The sequence below is a fragment of the Melanotaenia boesemani genome, chromosome 16 (assembly GCF_017639745.1).
Source record: "Melanotaenia boesemani isolate fMelBoe1 chromosome 16, fMelBoe1.pri, whole genome shotgun sequence".
Lineage (NCBI taxonomy): Eukaryota > Metazoa > Chordata > Actinopteri > Atheriniformes > Melanotaeniidae > Melanotaenia > Melanotaenia boesemani.
In genome coordinates, this window is record NC_055697.1 from 23,353,396 (window position 1) to 23,377,838 (window position 24,443).

At 39.4% G+C, this 24,443-nt stretch overlaps 3 protein-coding genes across 15 annotated transcripts in view; 2 read left to right on the top strand and 1 right to left on the bottom strand.

Moving 5' to 3' along the window:
- cep170aa (centrosomal protein 170Aa) overlaps positions 1-19,790 on the top strand; it is a 38,646-nt gene extending 18,856 nt beyond the window's left edge. The window contains exons 9-23 of one of the 13 annotated variants that reach the window (XM_042010226.1): positions 1,752-1,931; positions 2,397-2,702; positions 8,574-8,933; positions 9,062-9,351; positions 11,270-11,362; positions 12,094-12,226; positions 12,423-13,994; positions 14,191-14,241; positions 15,091-15,364; positions 15,496-15,727; positions 16,047-16,214; positions 16,329-16,417; positions 16,571-16,664; positions 16,764-16,815; positions 17,161-19,790. In XM_042010226.1, the coding sequence (XP_041866160.1) occupies positions 1,752-1,931; positions 2,397-2,702; positions 8,574-8,933; positions 9,062-9,351; positions 11,270-11,362; positions 12,094-12,226; positions 12,423-13,994; positions 14,191-14,241; positions 15,091-15,364; positions 15,496-15,727; positions 16,047-16,214; positions 16,329-16,417; positions 16,571-16,664; positions 16,764-16,815; positions 17,161-17,492 (4,226 nt within the window). In that variant the 3' untranslated portion in view covers positions 17,493-19,790. The remainder of the gene's footprint in view (positions 1-1,751; positions 1,932-2,396; positions 2,703-8,573; positions 8,934-9,061; positions 9,352-11,269; positions 11,363-12,093; positions 12,227-12,422; positions 13,995-14,190; positions 14,242-15,090; positions 15,365-15,495; positions 15,728-16,046; positions 16,215-16,328; positions 16,418-16,570; positions 16,665-16,763; positions 16,816-17,160) is intronic. The other 12 variants (XM_042010232.1, XM_042010230.1, XM_042010228.1 and 9 more) reach the window with 12 other exon arrangements.
- A 690-nt stretch (positions 19,791-20,480) lies between these two features.
- Positions 20,481-21,888, bottom strand: hint1 (histidine triad nucleotide binding protein 1). Its single transcript, XM_042010239.1, has 3 exons — positions 21,731-21,888; positions 20,932-21,036; positions 20,481-20,774 (listed from the first exon to the last, which is right to left on the bottom strand). The coding sequence occupies exons 1-3, from the start codon at positions 21,839-21,841 to the stop codon at positions 20,610-20,612; spliced, it is 381 nt and encodes a 126-aa protein (XP_041866173.1). The 5' UTR covers positions 21,842-21,888; the 3' UTR covers positions 20,481-20,609.
- A 75-nt stretch (positions 21,889-21,963) lies between these two features.
- On the top strand, positions 21,964-24,412 carry lyrm7 (LYR motif containing 7). Its single transcript, XM_042010388.1, has 5 exons — positions 21,964-22,034; positions 22,252-22,324; positions 22,459-22,529; positions 23,056-23,137; positions 23,322-24,412. Exons 1-5 carry the CDS (start codon positions 22,017-22,019, stop codon positions 23,390-23,392), a joined length of 315 nt encoding a protein of 104 aa, XP_041866322.1. The 5' UTR covers positions 21,964-22,016; the 3' UTR covers positions 23,393-24,412.
- The last annotated feature ends 31 nt before the right edge of the window (positions 24,413-24,443 follow it).

Sequence of the window (24,443 nt, forward strand, 5' to 3'; positions counted from 1 at the left end):
TTTGACGGGAAGTGAAAGAGGTTTCGGACAGGAAGTGATTCTGTTTGAGTGTTTTCTTGCTTGCATGTGCACATCAGTTAAGTTCAGTGTTCTTTCTCTTTCTCAGTGAATAGGCAATGTTGTCACATCCCCCACGACCCTCTCCTTACATATTGTGACTAAAGCTGATTGGGTTACACCATTGCACCAGCTCCTCCTTTTATCCCAACGCACACATCACACAGACACACACACACACACAGTGTCCAAACAGACCGCTTCATATGCAGCAATCATTAGCTAACCACTCTGTAATTCTCTGGTGAGTATTGCTCTCAAATTCAAGCACTTTGGCTAATACAGCTGGTAAAGAGCTTTCAATTTGAGCAAACTTTATTTTAGTCTAGCATGTATTTACTTTGCACTGTATTGCTTGCTGCTTTTTTAAGCATTAGTCAATCAGTAGCTCTAATGTAATTCAGAATACTGTTTTTGTTTTAAGTTTGTCATAGTTATTTAAACTCAGTCGCATCTCAGTTGCTGATGTTTTATGTAATATTTTGGAGTGTTGTAGTATAGTCTTTAAAAAAAAAACAATACAGGTGAGTCTATTAAACCTAAATTTTACAAGTTTCTGATAAGCCTGCGAAAACTCCTGGAGCTCATTTAGCTTTGGTATGAACTTTATACCAAAGACGTTGAACTTATTCATGCAACTCTTTTTTTGCAGTATTACACATCAAGGGTAATTCCTAGATGAGCCTTTTGATGAATGATGACATTCATACACTTATTAATAAAGTGAGAAAAAGGAAGTTTAATAAAATTATCACAATTTCATAGAAGGAACTAATAATGATTATGTAGTTTTGTCTTTGTTTAATTGTTTTTTTGTGGTGCATCTGTGTCAGTTGATACCAAACTTGGATAGAAATGAAGACATAGTAAAATTAGGGGGGCTGCTTTATTTTAGTTAAAATCATAATCATGGATGTTTCAATCAGAACTAAAATCATGATTGCTGACATATGGAAATCACTATGGAAACATTGCTTTTGGCTTTTAGGGAGGAGTTAAGGTATAATTGAAATCCAAAAAGTATTGCTACTGTATATAGAAGCAGTCTTTTGTATATTTTTGTTTGTGTGGTACCTCTTTCTCAGTTAAATTGCTGCAATACTCCGATATTGTCTTGACTGTTTAAACTAGGTTCAAAATCTTCCTAAAACTGCTGAAGAGCTTATGCTCGCAACCACCAATCATGCCAATCAGTTTTTCTGTTATTTCTGGCTGAATTGAAGCCATGGAAGTACAAAATGTGGCTTTTAATGCAGATGTTTTGGGGAGATCCTGTTTTGTCTCTTGAGTCCTAAAGGACAGTCTTGTTTTAATTAAATACGATTTATAAGAAATCCTCTAACTTCCTCTTACATTTGATTATGCCTTCTCTTTCTTTTCTCTTTCTGTCGATTGCCATATGTTCCTACATTTTCTCCTCAACATGAAGCAGATGGCCCCTCTAATTTCCGAAAGTATCATTTATCATATTCACATCTCACAGAGGCTCTGTTTGTTAATACAAACAGATGAGAAAGTAAGTGCTTTATGTTGTCAAGGCCCTAAACAGATTTCAAAGAGCTGGACCATCTCTTGTTTTTTGAGTGACAAGAAGACACTGAATGCATATGTTAATCCTCCATACTCATGAGCTAAAGAACAAACTCCCAAAAATCGAAATGCAAAGCAGTAACTTTTTTCCCCCCCAAATGTAGAGAGTAAAGAGGTCCGTCGAGGAGAAAAAGCTCAGGAGGACAGCCTTCATGCATCCTCTGCTCACGAATCCAGTTACTTTGAGATCCCTACCAAGGAAGGTCACATGGCCACTAATGGCATCCACGAGATTCCCACCAAGGATACGGAGGGTGCACCAACTCACAGCCACATCACTACAGGTGAAATTCAAGTCAAGATTTATGTTATTTCCTGTGAATAAATGTTCACAGAGTGTGTATTGCATAGCTTAATCTTTGATGGAAATGTAAGGTAATGTTACAGTGTTTTTGTAGATTATTAAAATGATCATATCAGCTTAAATAGTAAATAATACGTTGTTAATGTGGCGTTACTACAGTACTATACTGTATTTAATTTGTAATTTTTCAGAGTTATGTTGACTTTAATGAGAAATCCTTTATGACACAAAGAAACAAATCAGGAAGTGGCCATTGTTAGAGCTGCGAAAACAGAGTAACAATTGTTCTGCAACAGAAGCCACTAAATGTTTTTCATACATGTTTGAATAAGTACTCATGCTTTATGTATTTGATAGTATTTATATAAATTTGAGTGCTTCAGTTTGCAGTCTTATATTTAGGACTGACTGATGCAGTAATAAAACTGCACTGTTTGCTCCACAGCTCAAGGACATGCCTCCTTCACCATAGAGTTTGACAACACTTCTCCAGGGAAAGTCACCATTAAAGACCATGTGTCAAAGTTCACACCCGACCAACATAGATCTCGCTCCAAGAAGAGTGGAGCGGGAGGTGGAGGCACAGGAGGCAGGGACCTGAGCACTCTACAAGCGGCTATGATGGCATCTGAGAGCAAGGTGGCTGACTGGCTGGCTCACAATGACCCCACTCTGGTGCGCGGCGAGTCAACGGAGGACGATAGCAAGAGCATCAAGAGTGACGTGCCAGTCCATCTCAAAAGACTCAAAGGTGAAAGCTGTTTTCCATTTATTTTATATATTTATTTTTGCCATGGCACAGTTTGATTGTCTCATCCAAAAAATATCATACTCACACTCTCTAATAATGTTCATTTCAGGGTTTTCAGGTATTTCAATAGAATATATGGAATACATTAAATAGTTACCCATTAGTCTTTTCTCACATAGCTCCAGATTAACCTTTTCCATCATTACGATTGATGCTCCGGCATCAAATCTGAGAGCACCAATTAGATCAACTTTAGCTCAGTTAAATTTTTTGCACCTTATTTGTATTTCTTAGGCAGTTTTAGTAAAAAAAAAAAAAAAAAAAGAAAATACCATGAAATCATATAAAGTCATTTAAAACTGCCATTTTACTTTAACAAAAAGTTTTAAAGAAACTAATCATAAAGGTAAACTGTTAAATAAACATAAACACCAAACTTATGAAATCATTAATATTGAACCCTTCCATAAAGATAAATTACTTTTATCAATAATGCAGTTAATTAATGCATTATATTACACGTCAAAGTAAGCTAATTGGTGGACTTATCAGTGTCACTAACAGAAACTGTACAAGTTGAAGTCTTTTCTGCAAGCAGGATTCACTTAAACTCTATTTCTGTGAACAACTTTGCTTAAATGTGAGCTAAGAAGTTAATGCATTTCCATCAGTGCATCCATCTCAGTTGTGCTTCTCAAGAGTTTTATGTTTAGTGTTTTGTGTGAAGTGAGCAGACTGTTACCTTTCTGTAAATTAGTTGGGCAGCTCTAAGTAACTTGGCCTTACTTCCTTTGTTATATCTTTATCTTATAAACTGGATGAGCTTTTAATGATGAATGGCGAGGCCTTTTTAATTTTGAAAAACAGGAGCCTCATGTTGTCTCTGCATTCTGTCACTTACACATGACATACTTTTTCCTCATCTTCTTTCTCAGTGAACATATGATGCTGACTTAAAAGAACAGACAAAAACAAATGGGCCATATATTTCTCAGTATTACTGGAGGCCTTGATTGTCTCAAGAAATGGTTGCAAAATAGAACAAAGTCATTGCAGTCTGCAGTCCTGTTCTTTACTACATGAATTTGGGTTGTTTCTTTGTTAGTTTTAGATGTGTTTGGCTGCAGTAACCAAGCAGAGGGATTTGCGGTTGGCAAAGAAAAAGATTTAAACCCCTGTCTACTTTGCTCGCACAGCCAGTGACAAAGCTTAGCTTCCATATTGAGTTTTACAGAATTGTTATCCAGTTTGAAGAGCATATTGTACTTGTGCTCATTAACAGCAGTTAATGCCTAATTAAAAATCTTTTTCAAATGGTCATTAATCTGATTTCTTGTTTAAGTCTGTGTTTGAGGCCCTGTTGATATTTAGATTTTAGATAAAGTTTGAGAATTATGTCAAATATGATTGTTCTGTTTATTTTTTTCACTGCTTAATTGATTGGTCAGCTCTTGCCTCCACAGAAACCAGCTGCTTGTGAGGGAAATTTATATTTGATGCTATGCTTCATTCTGGTCATGAGTCAATTAGATAAAGACTCTAAAAAGTTGTTGAAAGGGAGGGGGCTTTGTAAGCTGATGAAAATGGAGATATGTGAGGCAGAACTGGAATGCAAGCAAGCTAATTTATTAGATGGAGTTAGTACAACCAACATGCATGCCAACTGATTGACAAATTGGCTCACCTAATGGATGCTTTTGTAATTAACTGACTGATTTACTGACTGACTTTTAGTTAAAGGAAGCCAACAAATAGAAGAAGGATGGAAATAAAGGGTTGAGCTTGGAGGAAAAGAGGGAGGGAAAGCATAAAGGATTGATAGAAGATAGGTAGACAGCACGATAGAAAGCTTTCTTCTGATGGTGGTGTTGGACATTTGAGGTGTGAAACAGAAAATGTAAGCTGAGGAGACAGGTGAGAGCGTGAGGAAGCCGAAAAAAGCAGCAGTGACAGCAGTTTTTGCAGCAATAGCAGCAAAAGTGAGTGGTTAAAAGAAAGCAAAGAGGAGAGAGATAGAGAGGCTTGTGTGGACTGCAGCAAAGCAGAAAGGGAGGTGGCAAAGGAAGAGAGAGCAGGCTTTGGTTGATAGTTGTTATAGTAACAGTGATGATGGAAGGGAAGCTGAGAATACAGGCGTTCATTTATAAAGAGAAGAATCTAGCTGCGAACATCTGTTTGTGTGTCTGGGTTTGGAGGCTGCAGTAGCTCGCAGGTGAAATGCTTTTCAGTGCTGACTGGGAGTGTGCGTGAAGCATGTGCTGCTCACATGCAAATTGGTGTGGCTGAAATTTGCTGTGTCTGTCTGCTGTATGTGCATGTTTGAAACATGCTCAGCACTGATCTGCAGACAAGCAGTGCAGCATGTGTGAGAGAAGCTGTGTAAAAATCTGCTTAGGGTGTGTCATAGAGGTTCAGTGAGGATATTTGGAGGTGGCAGCTGATTCAAGGCTTGCGATTTTCAAGCGTCAAGGTGAGTCTTTCTCTTCTTGCTGTAAATATTTATTCTGTTGGTTATTTGAAATATGAACTGCTGTGTGTGCATCACTCTAACATCTAAACATCTTCGCTGGATGTGATTCCTCTCAGTTTGAATATATAATTGCTTAACAGATTCACTAGTCAAAATTCTACTGTATTCTGCTGAAGTGAATGCTGGCATATGGTACAATTCTTTGTATGCTTGAGCTTTGTGTGACTCTGTGTCCATGTCCGTTGTGTCACTGCATCCTTGTTTTGGGTGTGTGTTCGTGTGCAGAGCCAGAGGACGGCTCTACTGTGAGTCATGGTGGGGCGAGCGGGACACAGCACTGGACTCTCACAGACACCTCTGTTCTCCTCTGACCCTGCCAAGGGCCTCTTTGTCTGGGGAACACAGCATGAAAGACCTGCCTCTCTGCTTATCTGCTGATCTGTTCAACCTACTGTAACACTCCACTGCTTTCATTACTCCTTCTCTTTATGCTTCTTCCCTCTTACTTTTAATGACATGTATGTTTTATTAGATATTCTTATCGAGAGTAGATGTGAAAGTTGAAGGAGTAAATTGTGGCAAACAAGACTCAGGCTCAGAAATGTGCTCAGAGTGGTAGAACTGCTGCAATACCAAAATGTAGAAACAATATTTAAAGGGATACTTCTGTAGTTTAATGTGTATGTTGCTTCAGTGGTTAACAACGAAAATGAAAATATAATTTATTTAACATACTTGTTTTATGGTTGATGGTGCCCTGGTTCTCGGGTTGTGCGACTGTGTAGAGCCTCTGGGCGCTTGGGGCCCTGTGCCCTTCGCTCTGGCCCCCCTGAATGGCCGGTGCCTGGCGGGGTCAGCGGCTGTGGATCTTGGCCCACCTGGGCCTATGCCCCATGACCGCGGGGGACTCTGGATGGGGCTCTCCTCTGCCACCTTCTGGGTGGGTCCGGGGTGGTCTTCGTGGTGGGGTGGCTTAGGTTTGTGCTCCGAGACTGCTGCTGATCGCCCGGGTCTCTGGGCCGCCCTAGTCTGCCTCCAGCCTCCGTGGAGGCGTGGTCACATTTGCAAGATCACACTCATCTCTGATCACTCCTCATTCCTCATACTCTGCATGCTGACAGTCACTGAGTTAACCAGTGGGTTTATACACTAAGAGCTACTTTGTTTAAGTTTTTGTGTGTATGTGTGTGTGTGTTTCTGGTACTTTAGTTGTTGTGATACATGTTGTTGATGTCTTGGTTATGTTTTTTTTAGGAACTCCTGCTGATTGTCAGTTTAGTTTACCTGTGAAGGCTGTAGAAAATTCTCTGCGGTGTTTCTGTACAGGTGTAGCCATTGGTTGGTGTTACTTTGGATTGAAGGGTCGTTGCTTCTACCTACTGTCTTTGTCTCCTCTTCCTTTTTTCTACTTTCATTTTTACTTCTCTTCATTTTTCTCCTTTTTTTCTATAATAAATAAATAGATTTTAAAAATAAATAAATAAATCAGATTATCAAGCAGAGCCTTATACCCATAAAGCTCCCCTTGGCAACTCAAATTTGTCCGGCACAACACAACAACCAGACTATCATTCTGCTGCTACGATGCTGGACAGGACAATTTTAAAAAGATTAAAAAATAACATACTTGTTTTAGGAATTGTTTAAGAAATTATAAATCATGAACAAAGAGAAATCAAGTTTGGGTGTAACCAAAAGGGTGTAGATGCTTACATAACACCCACCCCCACTACATACAACAGAAAACAACATATAAAGAAAACTAAATCAACCTTATATTTACAAGGAAAACTTTTATTATTGATAAGTATCCATTTTTTTCTTTGACCAGCCTAGTATTTAGGAGACTTGCTCTACATTATGTTGCGATGTTTGAGTATAACAACTGTTAATTCCTCACACTGTAACGTTTATTTCTTCCATTTTAACTTATTTAATTTCTTTAATTTCTTTTAAAGTTTGTTTTAATGTACTTTTTAATGCTTTCCCTGCACCCTGCTGTAATGCTTTTAATGTTTTGTGTAAATCACTTTGAATAAACTTGCCTTTCCTTGCCTAAACTTCCATGCTCATGCTGTAGATTTTTTAAAGCATGCATTGTTTTAGACATGCAAATAATGAAGAATATAGAACGGTGTATTGATTCTAGGAAGTGACGTGTGAAATAGAATCTGATTCTGCCCCTTTACTTCTCAAATAACTGACTTGTGGATAGCTATTTGGGCCTGAATGGCTGTCAACTCAAATGACAATATTCTAAAACCTGAGCCTCCTTCACTTTTTTTTTTTTCACCTAATCCATTCTCCCATTCCATCCACCATCACCCTTTTCCACATCCCCCAACCTCCTTACCAGTCCAGCCTTCCCTTTTCTTTCCCTTTTACCCTTTCACTTCCCCTCCTCCTCCTCCTCCTCCTCACTCTCTAACCCACCTCCCACCACACACACACATACACACACATCCAGCATTCTACTCTGCTTCCCCCTCCATGTCTTCCTCATCCCCTCCCCCTTTCCTAACTCACTGGCAGTGAAGTAGGCAGGGCCAGTAGTCGTGTGGGTGGCATGTCTGGATTAGTGTGGCACACTGTCTACAGTTGCATGATACTGAGAGGACTTGCTGATTCAACCCAGACAGATCAGAAAATGAGACTGCAGTAATGTGGTAGGTAAATCTTAGGTTAGGGTGTGAAGTTGGGTGATGGTTGCATAATTGGAATCAGGCAAAAGGTGTTTGTTGTTGATTGTTTGCAAAAACCTTGGTTTATGTTGCAGTGTCCACAAAAGCTGTCCATTCAGGCGAATGTGGTGTTATGCTGTGGTTTATGTGGGGCTTCTGTTGATTATGTAGACCTTTAAAAAAGCACACATGTTGAACTGGAATTGACAACAGCTGTTTTCTGTTGCTATGGTGATGTTTAGTACTATATTTTTTATTCATTTGAGAAAGCTAACTCAGTGTTTTCTCTAGCATTATACTAGAAATGCAGCATGATTTTACCTCTGAGTGTAGCTATCACATGATGTTTAAATTAGTCATTATCATGTTTTATATTCCCACTGTTATGCTTTTACAGATAGATTATCTGTTATAGCTACAGAGTTCATGAGTAAATGATTCAGCAGAGCTGATTTTAAGGTTGAGATTTATACCCTGTTCATCAAGCCTGTATCCAAGTTACATGTCTGAAACTAAAGAGTCAAAACAGACTTACTGTTGGTAATGCATGTAGGCTCCCGGTAGAGACAAAACTTTATGATAGTAAGTATGTATGATGATAGTATGTATGTTGATAGTAAGATCATGTATGTATGTTGATAGTAAGATCAACTTTTAGTTGATCATGAGCAAAATTGATCATGGCAGTTAACTTAGGTCTCTGTATTTGTTGTGTCTCAGCAGGTAGCAAACATGAGGATGGCACCCAGAGTGACTCGGAGAATGGACTGGGCCTACGTTTTGCCAACCGCCGCCATGCTCTTGAGGAGCGGCTGAAAACAGCCCACAGCCACGTGAGCGGAGGAGGAGCAGGAGGGGCAAACACTACCGTGAGCAGTACCAGAACAACTGGCACACGCACAGCCTTTATGATCGAGTTCTACGACGAGGAAAACCCTCGAAAGCGTCGATCATATTCGTTCTCTCAGACCGCTCCTCTGCTTGGGGGAGGACCTGGCGGGGAGGGATTGTGTCCTCAACCTCCGTCTCACCCCAAGGTGTTTAGTATTTCCACATCTGCAACAACTGCCTCAGACTCAGGTAATTGTATGTTTCTTGAATTAGATGTCAATAAAAAAAGAAAATGTCCTGTTGTAATTGTGAAACTTGATCTTTTGGGAAAGCATATGTGTATGAGTGTGAATTAATTTCCTGCTTCATGTCCACAGGTAAGGTCCCAGCTCCAATACCAGCGACAGTAGCAGCTGGTGCCCCAACAGCTGCACGTGTTCTCCTAAAGCAGAGATCAGAGGACCCAAGTATTGGTCGAAGTTCAGCCAGTACCGGCCTGGCGACAGGCAGCCCGACCAGCCCGAGTGAGGACACCTCAGTCGTGGGCAAAGGAGCAGGGACAGCTGGAGGGGAGGCAGAGGATGACCACAGCGATAAGGGGACTTACACTATTGAACTGGAGAACAGGAACCCAGAGGAAGAGGAGGCCAGACGCATGATAGACAAGGTAGGAATGTTCAGTTCAATTCAGCTTTAGCTGTATAGTGCTTATTTACAACAAAGTCATCTGAAGGCACTTTAGAGACATTATCAGGTTAAGCCAATTCATTGTAATTTAATTAAAAGAAATCCACATTACTCCATTTTAAAATTACTTTGTTTATACAAGTCAGATCATAATTAATAATAGCCTACCTTAAGAAACTATGCAATTTGCTTTGAGCAGGGTGATTTACCTTTTCTGCCTCAGCTTATTACTGTACTTGACTAAATGGCCTTTATGATCACTTTTAGATGTATGAGAGAGTTTCTCTGCTATTAGTGCATTTTATAAACAAACAACTAGTATAAACAGATTTCTTCTTTTTATGTTCTTCTTTAGAAGACATTTAATTATGGATTCATTCAGAATTCAGATTCAGAAATATTAGACCTATTTTATTAATCCTCAAGGGGAAATTCTTTATCTAATGCTGCAAACATCAGCACCAGTTTGTTAAAAGAGCAGCATCCCAAACATTTTGATCTCTGTTCTGCATAATACACCATTTTACTGTCTCTTTTTTACTGTTTTTAACGTCTGTTCTACTAGTACTGGTTATTTCTCGGATAAGACTGGTGTTTGTTGATGTAATGTTAAATTTAATGATGTAACCTGTCATAATTGTAATTTGTCTCAGACAAGAAATTTTATTTCGTTATCCACTTAAAAGTTACTACAGTTTGAGAACAAAAGAGCTGGTTCCTTACAGCTCGCTTAAAAGAAATGTGACCATAAAAGTAGCTGGTAGAAGGACAAGTGTTTAATTTGGACCTAATTCGAAAGAAAAGAATCTGACCAAACACAAACAGACCACACCAAGGTTAATAGTCTCTTTATTACCTGCTTTGTCTGCACTTTTACGGTTTGTGAGTCCTGTGAGACAGTCTGGTGCTGTTGCTGCTAAAACAGTGCTATCATCTCTTTGTGGCCTTGCTTGACCACCACTCATTTGCTCTGTCCCATTGGTGCACCTAATGCTTTCATGATAGCCTGAAGAGATTTCTCCATCAAGCACTGTCCTGTTTTTTATTAAGCAATGCTCTGGGGATGCTGAATAACCACCATTAGTTTTCCACTGCTGCTCTTGACTTGCAGCACAGAGCCTTTTGCTGGTAGCAGAAAACATAAAAAATAGAAGAAAGTAAAACTTTGGGATGATTAACTAGTTTCATGTAATCATTTCTAGTAAACTGAGTAAAATAATGTCTTTAAAAACGGACTCAGAAAGCATTAGAAGCTTACAGGGTGTTTTAATTGTCACCTGTTAGATTCAGAACTTCAGGCTGCCAACACATACTTATTTTAAGGAGATTAAGTTGTTACCTGTGGGTTATTACATTTTATGGTTGCACATGAATAATGTAGAATTTACAAAATGACATCTTACATTTGCAAGTGTCCATTAGTGTCATATGCAGGTGTTATCCTTAGATAAACAGCAAAATAATTAGTGGGGTGTACTTTTTGTTAGTCTGAGTGCGACTGCATTACATTCTGAACTGGAAGTGTTGTTATGCTAATTCCTGTAATTAGCTGACACACTAATTGGCACTCTGCTCACAGCTGTCCACTCTCCCTCTCCTCTTTTTGTGCATGAGATTTCTGTTTGTGTCAGTGTTATTTAACAAGTACTTCAATACAAAAAGTTCTATTTGTTCAGTTTACTTTTGTTCAGAAGCGCTGTAGAAGAATGATTATGGCATTGATTTTTTAAGAGGGAAATGGCACTTAAATTGTAAATAAAGAATATGGAGTAAGACTAAATTATATATAAATCCACATAAAAAAGTGCATGAAGATGAAAGATTTTGCATGAATTACATGATTAACATACCTAAACTCTGTTACGTTTGTTCTCTCTTGTGTTTTCATACATTTGTAGGTATTTGGTGTGCAGGAGAACACAGATGCCTCTGTTCTGTCAGACCTGAAAGAAGAAGCACAAGGAAAGAAGACAAGAGAGATTGGGAAAGAGGTAAAAAACTGGGGTTTTTAATTCATTTCCATTCCTTTTTCCCACTTTAAATGGCATCGTCCTCTGATGTAGTGCTCATGACTTTTTTTTATCAACTTCATCTTGCTTAGGAAAAATCCCCTCGGAAGAAATGAACTCCAGTATTTCACAGAGCTTTCAGTCTGGTGTTGTATAACAGAAGAAGGTGAAGATTCATGGCTTAGATTTATAATGTGAGCAACAGTCACTGCTGTGACTTGACCACTTTATTTAACTAGACTGTTCAGTGGTGGAGGCTAGTGCTCCCAGAGAGTGACCTAGATCATACTGAGATGAGGAAAGCTTGCTCAGGCCTCCAGGCAATTTCATCAGAGGGAGGGAGCAGTGAGGATCTGCACTGACAGCCTAACTGTCACTTATTTCTGTCTTTATGTTGTTTAGGTGCAGGTCTTTTCTCAATTAAAATGACAAGCAGCGTTTTAGCTGTGACATACACAACCTTGAATCATGAATAAACATCATGTTGATGTTGATTGTGAAACAAAAATACAGGAAGTTTTTGTCATGTCGCCCCCATTCTTCTACAGTCTGGACAACCTTTATGATCATTTTTCTCATAAACTTCAGTAGCTTTTGGATGAGCATTTTCTTCTGATTTGCTCTGTTTATTTAATGCTGCTCCTAACTTAATTAACTGTCTGTTATAACCATATTCTCTGTCCTGTTTCCTTCTCTTTTGTCTCTCCCAACAGTTTGTGTCACCTCAGGCTGTTACTGGTGATTCAAGCTGGGTTTCTGAGTGGGCCAGTTTAGCTGCCAATCACACCAGGACAGACCCAGAGGGTTCTGGAGCAGAGGTAGCCACCTACCTACACAAAGAGAGAGGTATTTAATCATTTGTCTCCAAATAGAATATGCCTAAATAAAAAATCTTTAGATGGAGTAAACCCAAAGTATTTTTAAAATACTTTGTTTTAACATGTTTTAAACCCAAAAGTATCAAGCAGATTATAAAGTTTCATTTAATCCTGGAATAAAAAACCTTGAGTTTAATGGTAAATGAGTTTTCCTTTGTTCCTAGGAGCTGATGCTTTTGAGTCTGGTGCACCACTCAGCAAAGGTGAATCCTGTTCCAGTTTGACAGACCGTAAACGCAGAACCCTCCCCCAGCTCCCTGTGGATGACCCCCGGGCTAAATCCAGTCCCAAAGCTCTTAGGTCAGAGATAGGAGAGAAACAAGACACCGAGCCCCAGGAGAAAGAAAATAAGGGAGACGGGGAGTCCCCAATTCCAATGGAGGACGGCGAGATGACCAGTAAACGGAAACAAAGCTCCACCTCTTCTCCATCTAAGGCTCCTCTCAGAACCTCTGGCAGCACTGAACGGAGGAAGAGGTCAGAGGAGAGGAAAGGAGGAGGAGAAGGAGGAGATAAGTCTGGAAAGCCTCTAGTCCGCCAGGGCAGCTTCACTATTGAGAAGCCCAGTTCTAATGTCCCTGCAGAGCTCATCCCTCGCATTAACAGAGGCAGTAGTGGGCTTGAACGCAGCGACTCTGTGGGCAGCATGGATACCGCTACACTCCTGAAGGACACTGAAGCCGTCATGGCATTTTTAGAGGCTAAGTTAAGAGACGAGAACAAACTTGAGCATAAAAGTAGCAAAACATGCGTCATTAATCAGGGTTCAGGTTCTGGTGTTCCCCCTCGGACTGACTCCATCTCTCCTGAATCTGATGTGGACACAGCCAGCACGGCTAGTCACGTGGCTGGAGAAGCAGAGAGGAAGGCAGCTGCTGGTGGTGTTCAGAAGCGGCGTTCTCTCAGCAGCATGCACCGGGAGAAGAGCAACATGAGCACAGCTTCCAAGACCAGCACTACAAATACCAGCGCTCGTGAGCGCCTGGAGAGAAAGACTAAAAGTAGAACAGCTGAAGCAACAACCCGGGTTGATGCACGCCGCTCTACTCAGCCACCCTCTTCCTCCTCCAGAGGACGGCAGCCTTCTTTGGATCTCACTGATGATGACCAGACTTCTTCCTTCCCCATCTCTGACATTCTCTCTTCAGACCAGGAGACCTACTCTGGATCTTTGGGGCATTCCGGACCTAGACGTGGTTCTGAAGATGTCCTTCATTCCAAACTGGACAGCAGATCTGCTAAAACGTCCATCAGTGGTTCCTGCAAAACCAGCCGGACTCTCCAAGCAGCCACAGCCTCCTCCATGAGCAAGCAAGCCTCACTGCCTCAGCCACGGCCCACAAGAGCCTCCCTTCTTCGTCGCGCCCGGCTGGGGGACACATCAGATACAGATCTAGCAGACGCTGACAGGGTTTCTGTGGCCTCTGAGGTGTCCACCACCAGCTCCACCTCTAAGCCACCGTCTGGCCGGAAGGGACTGTCACGGCTCGATATGCTGGCTCAGCCACGGAGGAACCGTATGGGCTCCATCTCAGCCCGTAGTGACTCAGAGTGTACAGTGACTCGGAGCGCCACCTCTTCACCCCGCCTGTCAGCAGAGACAGCTCTGCGTCTCGGCCTGCGCTCATCAACACCCCCAGAGAACAGACTGACCCCCAGGATGAGAGCCAACAGCGTGTCCAAGCTGAACGAGACCAAGACGAAGACCAGTACATCTGGATACTGCTCCCCCACAGGTGAGCAAGTCAATGGCTATTCTCATAGATAAGATGAATCAACATAAATGTCTTTCACAGAAATATATTAAGTGGGGCGAAAAAAATTATTTAAAATCAATCTAGCTTTCCATTCCTTGTTGGCGATGTGTAACCATTCTTTGTAAACATTTCCACCTTGTTGTGATGAACTTGAACATTGATTTTCATCATCCAGAGAGCCCTCAGCCCGAACCTGCAGATGGTGATGCAGAGGAAGAGCTGATGGGTACTGTACCTGAACCACAGAGCCTAATCAGACTACTTGTGTGCAGTGTGTGGGTGTGTGTGTGCGCGCACATGTCAGATCTGGGTCACAGCGATGGAAGCTGCAGGCAGATTCATCAAACCAAAAAACAGTTTTTTTAAAATAAAGAGTTCAGTCATTTTAATTTGTGAAAGAAATTTATTAGATCACTGCATATTTACAAATTTTGTTAAAAGAATAAATACTTAAAATATAATCTGAACTATGCTGACCCAGCTCTTACAATAATTTCAGTGATAACTTTGTGTTTCCTTCCAGAACTCTATTAAGTAACACTGATGGTGACTCAAATGCTCTGCTCACACTATAACACTTTGCCCCATTTTACACCAAAGAGACTCATAAAGCACGTTGTTGCCTCATCATAGCATAGCCACACTAATCAAGTCGGTGTGTGACCATTTTAAAACATAACATGCAGCATCCTCATTGTTCCGTGCATAAATACTTTTATGAATGCTTCTGTTGGCTCCTTATCCAGAGAACTTTTATATTTGTGGATGTTTTTACATTTAATGTAGATTTATAATTAACAGTTTATTCTTCTTTAATTAAAAATACTATTTACTTTTTTTTTTCTTTTGGCTCAAAAGGGAAGTTCAAGGACATACGTTGCAGATAATTGATATTCAAATCTGAGCTTTGTTTTCATTATGTTTGCCCACAAACAAAAGGAATGGCTGGAGGCTTCCTGAGTAACAAAGCCTCTCGTGTTTGCAAGCTTGTTTGTTGACTTTGTGGAAAAACTAGATGTTTTTTGTGCACTTATGTTTAGTAACTCATAATATTCTCCTTCCATTCCCCTTACAGTGTCCAGCAGCAACAGGTGGAGGCGTCTGCCACCGGAATATGGTTCCACCTCAGAGGAAGAGTTTGGTTCCAGCCGGAATTCTCCAAAACATGGAGCTCGCGCTCACATGCGACCTCATCACCTTGTCCCACACCGCAGCTCGAGACTTAGCACCACCACTAGTTCAGGGTCAGGCGTGGTACCAGGTCCTGGTGGGGTTGGGATCAAACATCGCATGAAAGAGCAGGAGGAGTACATCAGAGACTGGACAGCACACAGCGAGGAGATAGCCAGGTATTGATCATTAATAAAGAGTAAAGACCGATTCATTTATTGATAATAAATCTAGATATGTTTGTATTGTGCTGTTGTCTTCAAAGCATGTCTACCCTGCATCCTAAAGAACCCTGTCTGATGGTTAACAGGTTGTTCCCCTGTGTGCGCAGGATCAGCCAGGACCTGGCTAAAGATTTGGCAATCCTGGCCCGCGAGATCCACGATGTGGCTGGTGAAATAGACTCAGTCAGCTCATCTGGCACCGCACCCAGCACCACCGTCAGCACAGCTGCCACCACCCCGGGATCGGCCATCGACACTCGGGAAGAGGTAGGCTCTGCACGTCCCACGCAGCCGGACATACAGGAGAGTATGAAAAAGGTGCCCAATATTTTCTTCTTCTTCTTCTTCTACCTGCTTTTAAGCTTCCATAACAAATTTGTCCGTTTCGGCTGCCTCTCTGCTGCTTCATAGCTTTCATCTGCTGTTAGAGGCATTCATCTGTTATACTCCATGTGCTGTGCTTTAATAACCTTATTTGTTCAGTCTCTTTTTTTGTTATAAGAGCACTATTAGATTTACATTTTTTTCTTTGCAGTATTCCTTTATTTCTCGCAAATTCTCACATCTTAACTGTAAAATCTAAATGGAGAGAAAATGAATCTTCCCTTCTCTTACATCTCTCCTCATCTTGGCCCAGTTGGTGGATCGGGTGTTTGACGAGAGCCTCAACTTCAGGAAGATCCCTCCTATTATCACAACCAATAAGGCACCAGAGATTAACGGTAAACCAGTGGAGCACCGACCCCGAGCTCCTGATAGTCTGGAGCCTCGAGCCTTGAGGAGACGCACCTGGAACCGAGAGGAGGTGAGGGGCAAACTGAAGCTAAATGACACCACATGGAGACTTTCACAGGAGCATCTGCATTCAGTTTCAAGCTGTCATTTGTCACAGCGAATTTCTTTCCCTGTGTGTGTTCAGGCGGTGTTGGACAGCCTGCTTATCCACTCAGTTTCTCAGCTGTCATCCAAGATCAGACACTCTGTTGACAAAACAGCAGGAAAGATCAGGTGATTTTGCTTTGTGATATTTTAATCTTCCATTAGTATAAATGTTTTTTACAGTCGATCTGTCTCTTATTGTGCTGTGATCTGCTCTGTGTAAGAAAAAAAAAACAAAAAAACAAAACAAACATATTTGAAAACAAACACCTTTCTCTCCAGGATCTTGTTCAAGGATAAGGACAGGAACTGGGATGAAATTGAGAGTAAACTGAGATCGGAGAGTGACGTGCCACTCCTTAAAACCTCCAACAAAGTACTGAAACTTATCTGTGTAAATGGTATTTGATAACAAGAAAATTCCCATATTAGAGTAAGTTAATAGTTTTGTCAATATTTCTTCTTCTGTCTGCAGGAAATCTCTTCAATTCTGCTGGAACTGAAGAGAGTCGAGAAGCAGCTCCAAGGTAAATCAGAAGTCCCGTTACACACCTCCAACCTGCATTTTGACCTTAGGCATTATGATTTGTTTATTTATGGTTATTAGTTGAGGGTTGTGATAATATTAAGAGAAAGTAGCATAAATTAGACATAAATATTTTAGATTTTAAATGCTCATTGCTGCTTATTCTATAATTAATATGTACGTAGGACAATGAAGTTTCAGAAGCTGCTGTAATTTTAGATTTTTAGATTGTAAGCCATGTCTTACTTAGCCTCAAACCTGAAATATTTCTCTTATAATATGTACAATGACAAAAGCAACAATCAGTTCTTCCACAAATCTTCAACAAACCTTCTCCCTTTTTTAGTGATCAATGTGATGGTAGACCCAGATGGGACTTTGGATGCCTTGGCCAGCCTTGGCCTAACCAGCCCCACCACCCCGACCAAGCCCCAAACCGCCAAAACAACTTCTTCCTCTGCCACCAGCCCGGGGTCAGCACCCCCAGCCAAAGAATCACTGCCAGAGATCCATCCTGGGCCTGGAGGTTCAGCAGCCTCCTCCAGAGTACAGACTACCTTTTCCAGCACGGAGAAGACCGCACAAGACGCCAGTGTGGGTTTGGGGTTAACGGGAGTCGGAGGGCTGTCCTTTAACCGCATGAGGCCAAGCGGAGAGGAGGCCATTGCACAGAAATGAATAGGAAGTGACTCCTAAGTAAAGTTGATGTGAATAAACATGAGTCTGGATTGGAGTGTAGATGGCTGGTGATTAGTGTTTCTAACAATGCAGGTGTTGAAACAATTTTTTGTTTTTTTAAGAACAGTGGCCATTCTGCTGGCTGCAGCATTTTGGATTATAATTTAGTCAAAAGATGATTTAGCAAAAGATATCCTGGCCAGAAATTAAGTGCTTAAACTGACTTTTATGCTCTACTCTAATCCTCTACTGATGCACCACGGATATACTCTCAAACAGAAAGTGACCCATAAATACACTGACAATAACATCTCATCCTCCTACTGTTCATGCTCCCCGGCCAACCTGGCATCCTGGTGGACAGATCTCTGTGGTTGTTCAGTCTCCTTCACTCCGCTTGCCTTCTTCATGTGTCTGGACCCTTCCTCCTAAACTAAGGACATGCCTTAAAACACATCAACAATAGCAGCAGCATAACCTCCTGTACCCCCAATAAATTATTCAAAACCGTTTTTAGGAGTTTAAAACAGTACCTTCAGACAAACTGAATGCATTGTAAAATAACACTTTCTTTACATGTTCTATTTACACTGTAATGAAATACAACTGCAATAATTTATAACCTTGAGTTTGTTGCAAACAATATTTCAGCAGCCTTAAATAACCACCCTGACAAACCACATAAGTGTACATGCTTTATATTTACAACTGTTGAGATTATTTCTGAAATTACGCAGAATTGCTAATTCTTTTACATATATATTACAGAATTGTAACCGTCCATTGAGCCATCTGAAACAGAGTTTTAATGCCACCCCACCTCCGAGTTCACGTACTTCCTTCAGAGTAGCGGGAAACAGTTTGTCCTTGCGGTAGCATGTGCAGGATATAACTACAAGTTAGTCCGTTTGATCATACTAAAAATCTAATGGTGGTTTTACTCAGCAGTAGCAGCTTTTAGGTAAACCAATGATAATTACTTACCAAAGTTGACATGTTTCTTTATATAGTCATTTTCCAACAATAGAACGATCTTGAAATTGATCTGTTATGCAAAAGCTGATATTGCAGTTCATTTTGATGTCAGCTTCTTTTGCAGTTCACATATTTTACTAAATGTCAAGACTCATTTTGTGTCAACAAATCAAAGATTCAGGCAGCTGATTCATCAAATAAAAACACTATTAGCTATACCCTTAGCTTTATGCTAACTTTTACAGGAGTATATTTTATTTCTAATTGGCTGTTTTATACTTTTTCTGGTCACAGCTGATATGACTTTTGTTTGAGTTTCAAAGTGTTTTTAAAGAAATATTTTACAATATTTAGATATTGCTGCTGCAATTTTTAAGAGTTTGATATTTTTTGTCACTAAAGTACACACAAAACCTGAACATGAAAAAGCTGCTGCAATTACTTTTATTAAATGTGCCATCAAAACGTGAGCAACTCACAGAAAGGCCTTTTATGAGTTAAAAGTAGTCAGTGTTTTTTTTCTTTCTTTTAATAAACACCTCTCCTGTTTCATTAGTTGTTTTTGTAATGTGGCTTCACATCCATGTAAATACCGAAGGTGGCTCATTGTTTTTACCAAGTAGGGAAGCTCAAGTATACTTCTGTATAATTAACCTACTTCTCATTGACTTTGCTGCTTTTGTAGTAACTTTATGGAGACTAACCATTTTCTGACTCTCTTCTGCTTATAGTCTGTGTCTAGACTAGAGTATTATGGCTTAAAGGCAATGTATTTGTATTTAGATACTCTGACAATAGTGAATTAGGTACCAGAATATGTGTTCATTTCCTTCTCTCTGTACTGTAAACATATTTCCAATGCCTCTAAGTGCCCATTTTGACAATAGAAGGGCATTGATTAAAAGAACGTAGTTGACTAGAAATAAAAAAAAAATCCCTATTTTGCACATCACATTGTCTTTTCCGTGCAGATGAAGTAAAGATGCTATGACAGGTTGCATGAATTGAGTGACATCACTCTGCCTGATATCAGAAATGACTACCTTGCCTCTGAAACTCTGTTTAAACACAGCTTCTAATTCTTTTACCTGTTTTCTCCCCTTCCCCATTTTATCATAAAGAAGTTAGGGGACTGTGAATCCTAGGTACATGTTTATTTTTAAATGCTGTCATCAGATCAGTGTTCTTTGTAATTTTGTTTTATTTTTGTAAAGAAAACCACCATTTTATTTATTTTGTTTTAATATGTGGATGTTTCATGCATTTTATATTTGTTCAACTATCTGCATTGGTTCTTACTGTTAATAAAAACAGAGCCATTCACTTGTCTCTCTGTGTCAATAGTTGTGCAGACATGAATATAGATTTGTGTGCAGCATTAAAAAAGCTTTGCTTTCTTTACACAAACTTCATCTCAGATTAGGATTTTCATGGAACTACTTTTTAAGATCAACACAACACAAACTATCTCCGCACTACTAACAAAGAAAGCCTTTATTTGTATATATTCCAAAACTGGATTTATTAAAAGATGAACAAAAAAACATGGTAGGCTGCAAATCCAGAGTTGTTTTCAATCTTTCTTACTAAATAGAAGCAGATCCTTCTAAGCTTGAGGCAATTAATCAAGTGTCAATTCAAAATGCAAATGACTCAGCAACCCCTTTATGTTGCCTGAACACTTAAAGAGTGTTTAAGTCTTTTCACATGCAGGCACAGCAACAACACATCTCCTTTCAAGTATTATTAGTGAGAACATTCAAGCTAGATCAACTAAAATCTCAGTATCGGGGATCTAATACTGAAAACTGAGATGCATATGACTTTTTGAATAAAAATTTTCAGCTGCACTGATAGATCTCCTTACAGAGGAAGCAAACTGGTTCTTTCCTAAAATGTAAGTTTGTAAAAGACATGACCTGAAATCCAAACAGCATGCACAAATTCAGGCTGCCCCCAGATTTAAAAAAATAAAGGCATTTAACAGCTTGGTGTAAGAAAGACAAGGAAGAATCTTTGTTGTTGTGAACTTTAATATCACTGATGAATTTTTGTTTGTGTTGTTTCACATTCAACAGACAGTAATACATGTCAGACAATAGATGTTAAGATGGCAAAGTGGTTTGTGCAAGTAGATGGAGATTAGCCAGGGGGCCACCCCATAGTGCGTCCTCCCAGAACGTGGATGTGGATGTGGTAGACTGACTGACCACCATCCGGTCCATCATTGATGACAATCCTGTAACCTTTAGACAGACCTGCATCTTGAGCACACTTCTTTGCGACTAACATCATGTGGCCCAACAACTAAAAAACAGAGAGAGAATTGCTAAATAATAGAGAGCAAAAAATACATGAGAAAGCTATCACTGATTAAAATGTAGTTCAGATAAAGTTGCAGTAAATGGCTCCCTCTAGTGGTAAGTGTCAGAAAGCTGTTTGAGTAAAGCTCAGTCATACTTACTGCAGCATCACTATCCTCGGCTTGTGACAGCTGAACAATGGGCTTTTTTGGGACAACTAGAATGTGTGTGGGGGCTTGAGGAGAAATATCGGGGAAGGCAACACACTGAAAAAGAAATAAAAGAAATAGAAAAAAGGACAAATTGTGAATGTGCAAAAACATTAGTAAGTAATACTGTAAAAATATGAAAGGCAGCTTTCTTTGCTGGATGTTAATACAATTACAAATGCTAACTCAAAGTTGATGATTTTAAGACACTAAATGGAAAACTGCACCACTGACGGTTCAAGATCAAAATACTTCGTATATCTTAAAATGTCAAAATGTGTCTAATAGATGTTACTTGCTATTAATGACAACAGACCCAACACACAAGAATGCTATCTCAATGCGTTATGCATACTCTACTAAATGTGAATGCACACAAGCCCATGACAGACGCTTCAAACTGCAGCCTGCAATCGGACCTTATCAGTCTGGTGAGCCAACTACAGATGCCAAGTGGTAGCAAAGGAGACATGTGCAGTGACATAAACCATGCAGAAAAACTTAACCGCGCACAGAAGCCAGTTTTCAAATAAACTTTACTAATTGGGATTAACTGTGCCATCTCTGAAATTTGTACACTTTTATTTTCTGGGTTGGTTTATTCTGCTATTAGTAACTTACATATGGCATGTTAATAACAAACCTCATATCGTTTATGCAAACCTAGCATGGGGCTAGCATTAGCTTAATGTAGGGAGTGCAGCCGAGCCGCATTAAAATTAGCCCATGAGTGAACGTTTTCAGTGCATACCTGGTCATCTTCGTATATTAGGTTAGCAGGAATCTCTTTGCGTACAATTTTTCCAAATATAGTGTCTTCGCTAGGTTTCGCTACCTGCGCCTTCGCTGTTTCATCAGCCATATTGGCGCAGTTAAGTGGAAGGCTTTGCGAGTGCGGGTTTAGAGCCGCTTTCGGTTCAGTAAAAATACACTAAACGCTGATTGGCCACTAAAACACGTAAGTCTACGTTGATTGGTCAACATTGGTCTTTTCCTTCTTACGCCTACGTGCAGCGGAAGTGAGTAAAGAGCTCAACATGGGGACTCGTTTGAAGGTGAGGATGGGACATGTCGTATTACAATAATAATTTTAAAGCAGTGTTTCGTTTAAGCACCTTTAGCTGAGTCTAGATAATCTAGTTATTTTTTTATTTTAGATGAAGTAGCTTAAATCATTGGATATAGCTAATAACGCGATATTGCTCTTTCAGTTCATGTAACAGCTGTCAAGTCTCAGGGGTAGCTACAAGCTGACTATGTGTATACATGCAGGTCCTAAACGTGTTCAAATCGCTGCACAGAACGAGGATGGCTGTGTTCAGGGATGATGAAAGGGCACTGACTGGTGAGTTAAGCAGCAGATTGTTTTGCTAACTGAAAAAAAATGTGACAAGAGGCATGGTGTTTAACAAACTTACCAGTCATGAGTTTAGATGTATGCTCTGCAGTCATTTAATGCAGATGTTTTCTTTGTCAAAGCTGCAAGAGTAAAGATCAATGAGGAGTTCCGGAAAAACAAAGATGAGACATCAGAAGAAAACATTCAGAAGGTACAATAGCCACTTTATGTCAGCACTATTGCTAATATGTCAGATTACACAATTCTTGTTAACCTAATTGCAGTTTTTATTTTTAAAAGTATGTTCACAAACAACTATAATTTATTATTGCTTTGGAGTCTGAATTTCTTTGCTTCACCAATTTTCTTAAGGCTGCAGCCTTGTCTTCTTATAAGTGGTGTTGGATATTACTTGTCAAACATTGTAGGAGGAGGGAAGAGTTGATATGTCCTCAACCATCTTGAATATTTTGCATAAAATTTGTACAGATGGATGGTTTAGGTACTTTTCAACCAACAGCAACTCTTATAACTAACAAGTTACATGCAGAAAGTAAGGCAACCCAACTGTTATGAGGTTAGCTTGGATCTTTATGCAAGTTGTTCACCTATTGTCATCTCAAAATGCTAATAAAAAAAAGATTAATACAGAAAACTTTTGGGTAAAGCTAGATCCCAACTCTCTTATAATCAGTTTATCCTATACATCATGAAATGCTACTTTGTGTTTTTAACAGATGATTAAGATGGGCTCAGATGTGGAAACTGTTCTTCGACAGGCCGTTCTACAAATGGAACATGTTGAAGAAAACAAGCTCTGTATGACTTTTCAGTTCTCTTGGCTGAATATATTTTTAAAAAACTGCTGTCAAACTAAAGCAGTTTGTACATTGAAAGTATACAGCATATGAAAAAACAGAAATGAAAACTTTTCTGACATATTTTGATGGTTTTCCCTAATATTACATTGCATTTTTTCCCTCATCCTTCCTATATCTGACAGTGCTTCGACCCAGAGAGAGCCTCCTGCTGGAAAATGTACCGTATTGTGATGAACCACGGAAAAAGACATGACAGATTGTGTGATAAAGAGACTATCAACCATAATCTTGCTTTGCAGTTTAATGGATTTTTCTGAACACCATTTCAAGTGGTTCATGACCTCCACAGCAAACATATTTGAAAGATCATCAGTTCATGAACAAAAGACTGCTTGTGATTCAACACGGATCTCCATTCTCCTTCAAGAAGCCTATACTGTAAACATGCCATAATTTCATTTACAGTACTTCATTATATTATAAATATATGTGTGTGTGTGTGTGTGTGTATATATATATATATATATATATATATATTAGTGTATGGTCCATTGATTTTTTTTTTGTAGCTTACATTTCTAAACCAACTGGTGTAAGTTTGTTTATTTGCTGAAAAATTAAAATTAATGATTGGACCATGACTCTTTAAAGGTCTGATAAAATGGATGACAGCATCTTCTTTAAAAAGCACTGATTGTATTTCATTGGACTGTCAGTAATAAAGTTGTGATCTTTTGGAAGGTTAAAAGGCAGAGATTTTATATTTTAAAAAAATATATCAACTGAATTTTGCTTAAGGGAGTTATTACAGAGGTGACATGCTCATTGAATGCACTACATTTCCTGTAATGTGCAGAAAGATGGAACTGAAAAAATAAAGAAGCAACGTTACTCTATTGATTTAACAGTGAGCTATAGTAAAATAGAAATACAAAGTATTATTAAGAGTAGAATGAAGAAAAGATGTCAAAAGCAATAAGACGAGAAAAGGACAACAGCTTTATAGAATTCAAAGGAAAATTGTTTGGGTGAACTGGAAGAAACAAAATATAAAAGAATAAGATGCGTAAAAATGGCTTAGGCATATCTGAATTTTCCAATCAAGAATAAATGACATTTTTTGATCAAATGGAAGAAATACCAACCAATGGATAAAGATTAACAAACAGAGGACAAAGGTGCAGTTTGAAGTTGCAGACATTTAATTAAACAGTTTAGGAGATGTATATTATAAAATTATATTTCGTTATCTGGCAGTATGTCGTCTGATTAAAAGAATATCAACGATAAACGCACTTGGGTGT

Excerpts from the sequence above, each read along its gene's own strand:
- hint1 (XM_042010239.1), bottom strand. The coding sequence starts at position 21,841 with ATGGCTGATGAAACAGCGAAGGCGCAGGTAGCGAAACCTAGCGAAGAC. Across the intron at positions 21,037-21,730 it reads TAATATACGAAGATGACCAG|TGTGTTGCCTTCCCCGATAT; the intron begins GTATGCACTGAA and ends TTTCTTTTTCAG. Across the intron at positions 20,775-20,931 it reads CCGAGGATAGTGATGCTGCA|TTGTTGGGCCACATGATGTT; the intron begins GTAAGTATGACT and ends TCTGTTTTTTAG.
- lyrm7 (XM_042010388.1), top strand. Across the intron at positions 22,530-23,055 it reads CAGAAGAAAACATTCAGAAG|ATGATTAAGATGGGCTCAGA; the intron begins GTACAATAGCCA and ends TGTTTTTAACAG. Across the intron at positions 23,138-23,321 it reads TGTTGAAGAAAACAAGCTCT|TGCTTCGACCCAGAGAGAGC; the intron begins GTATGACTTTTC and ends TATATCTGACAG.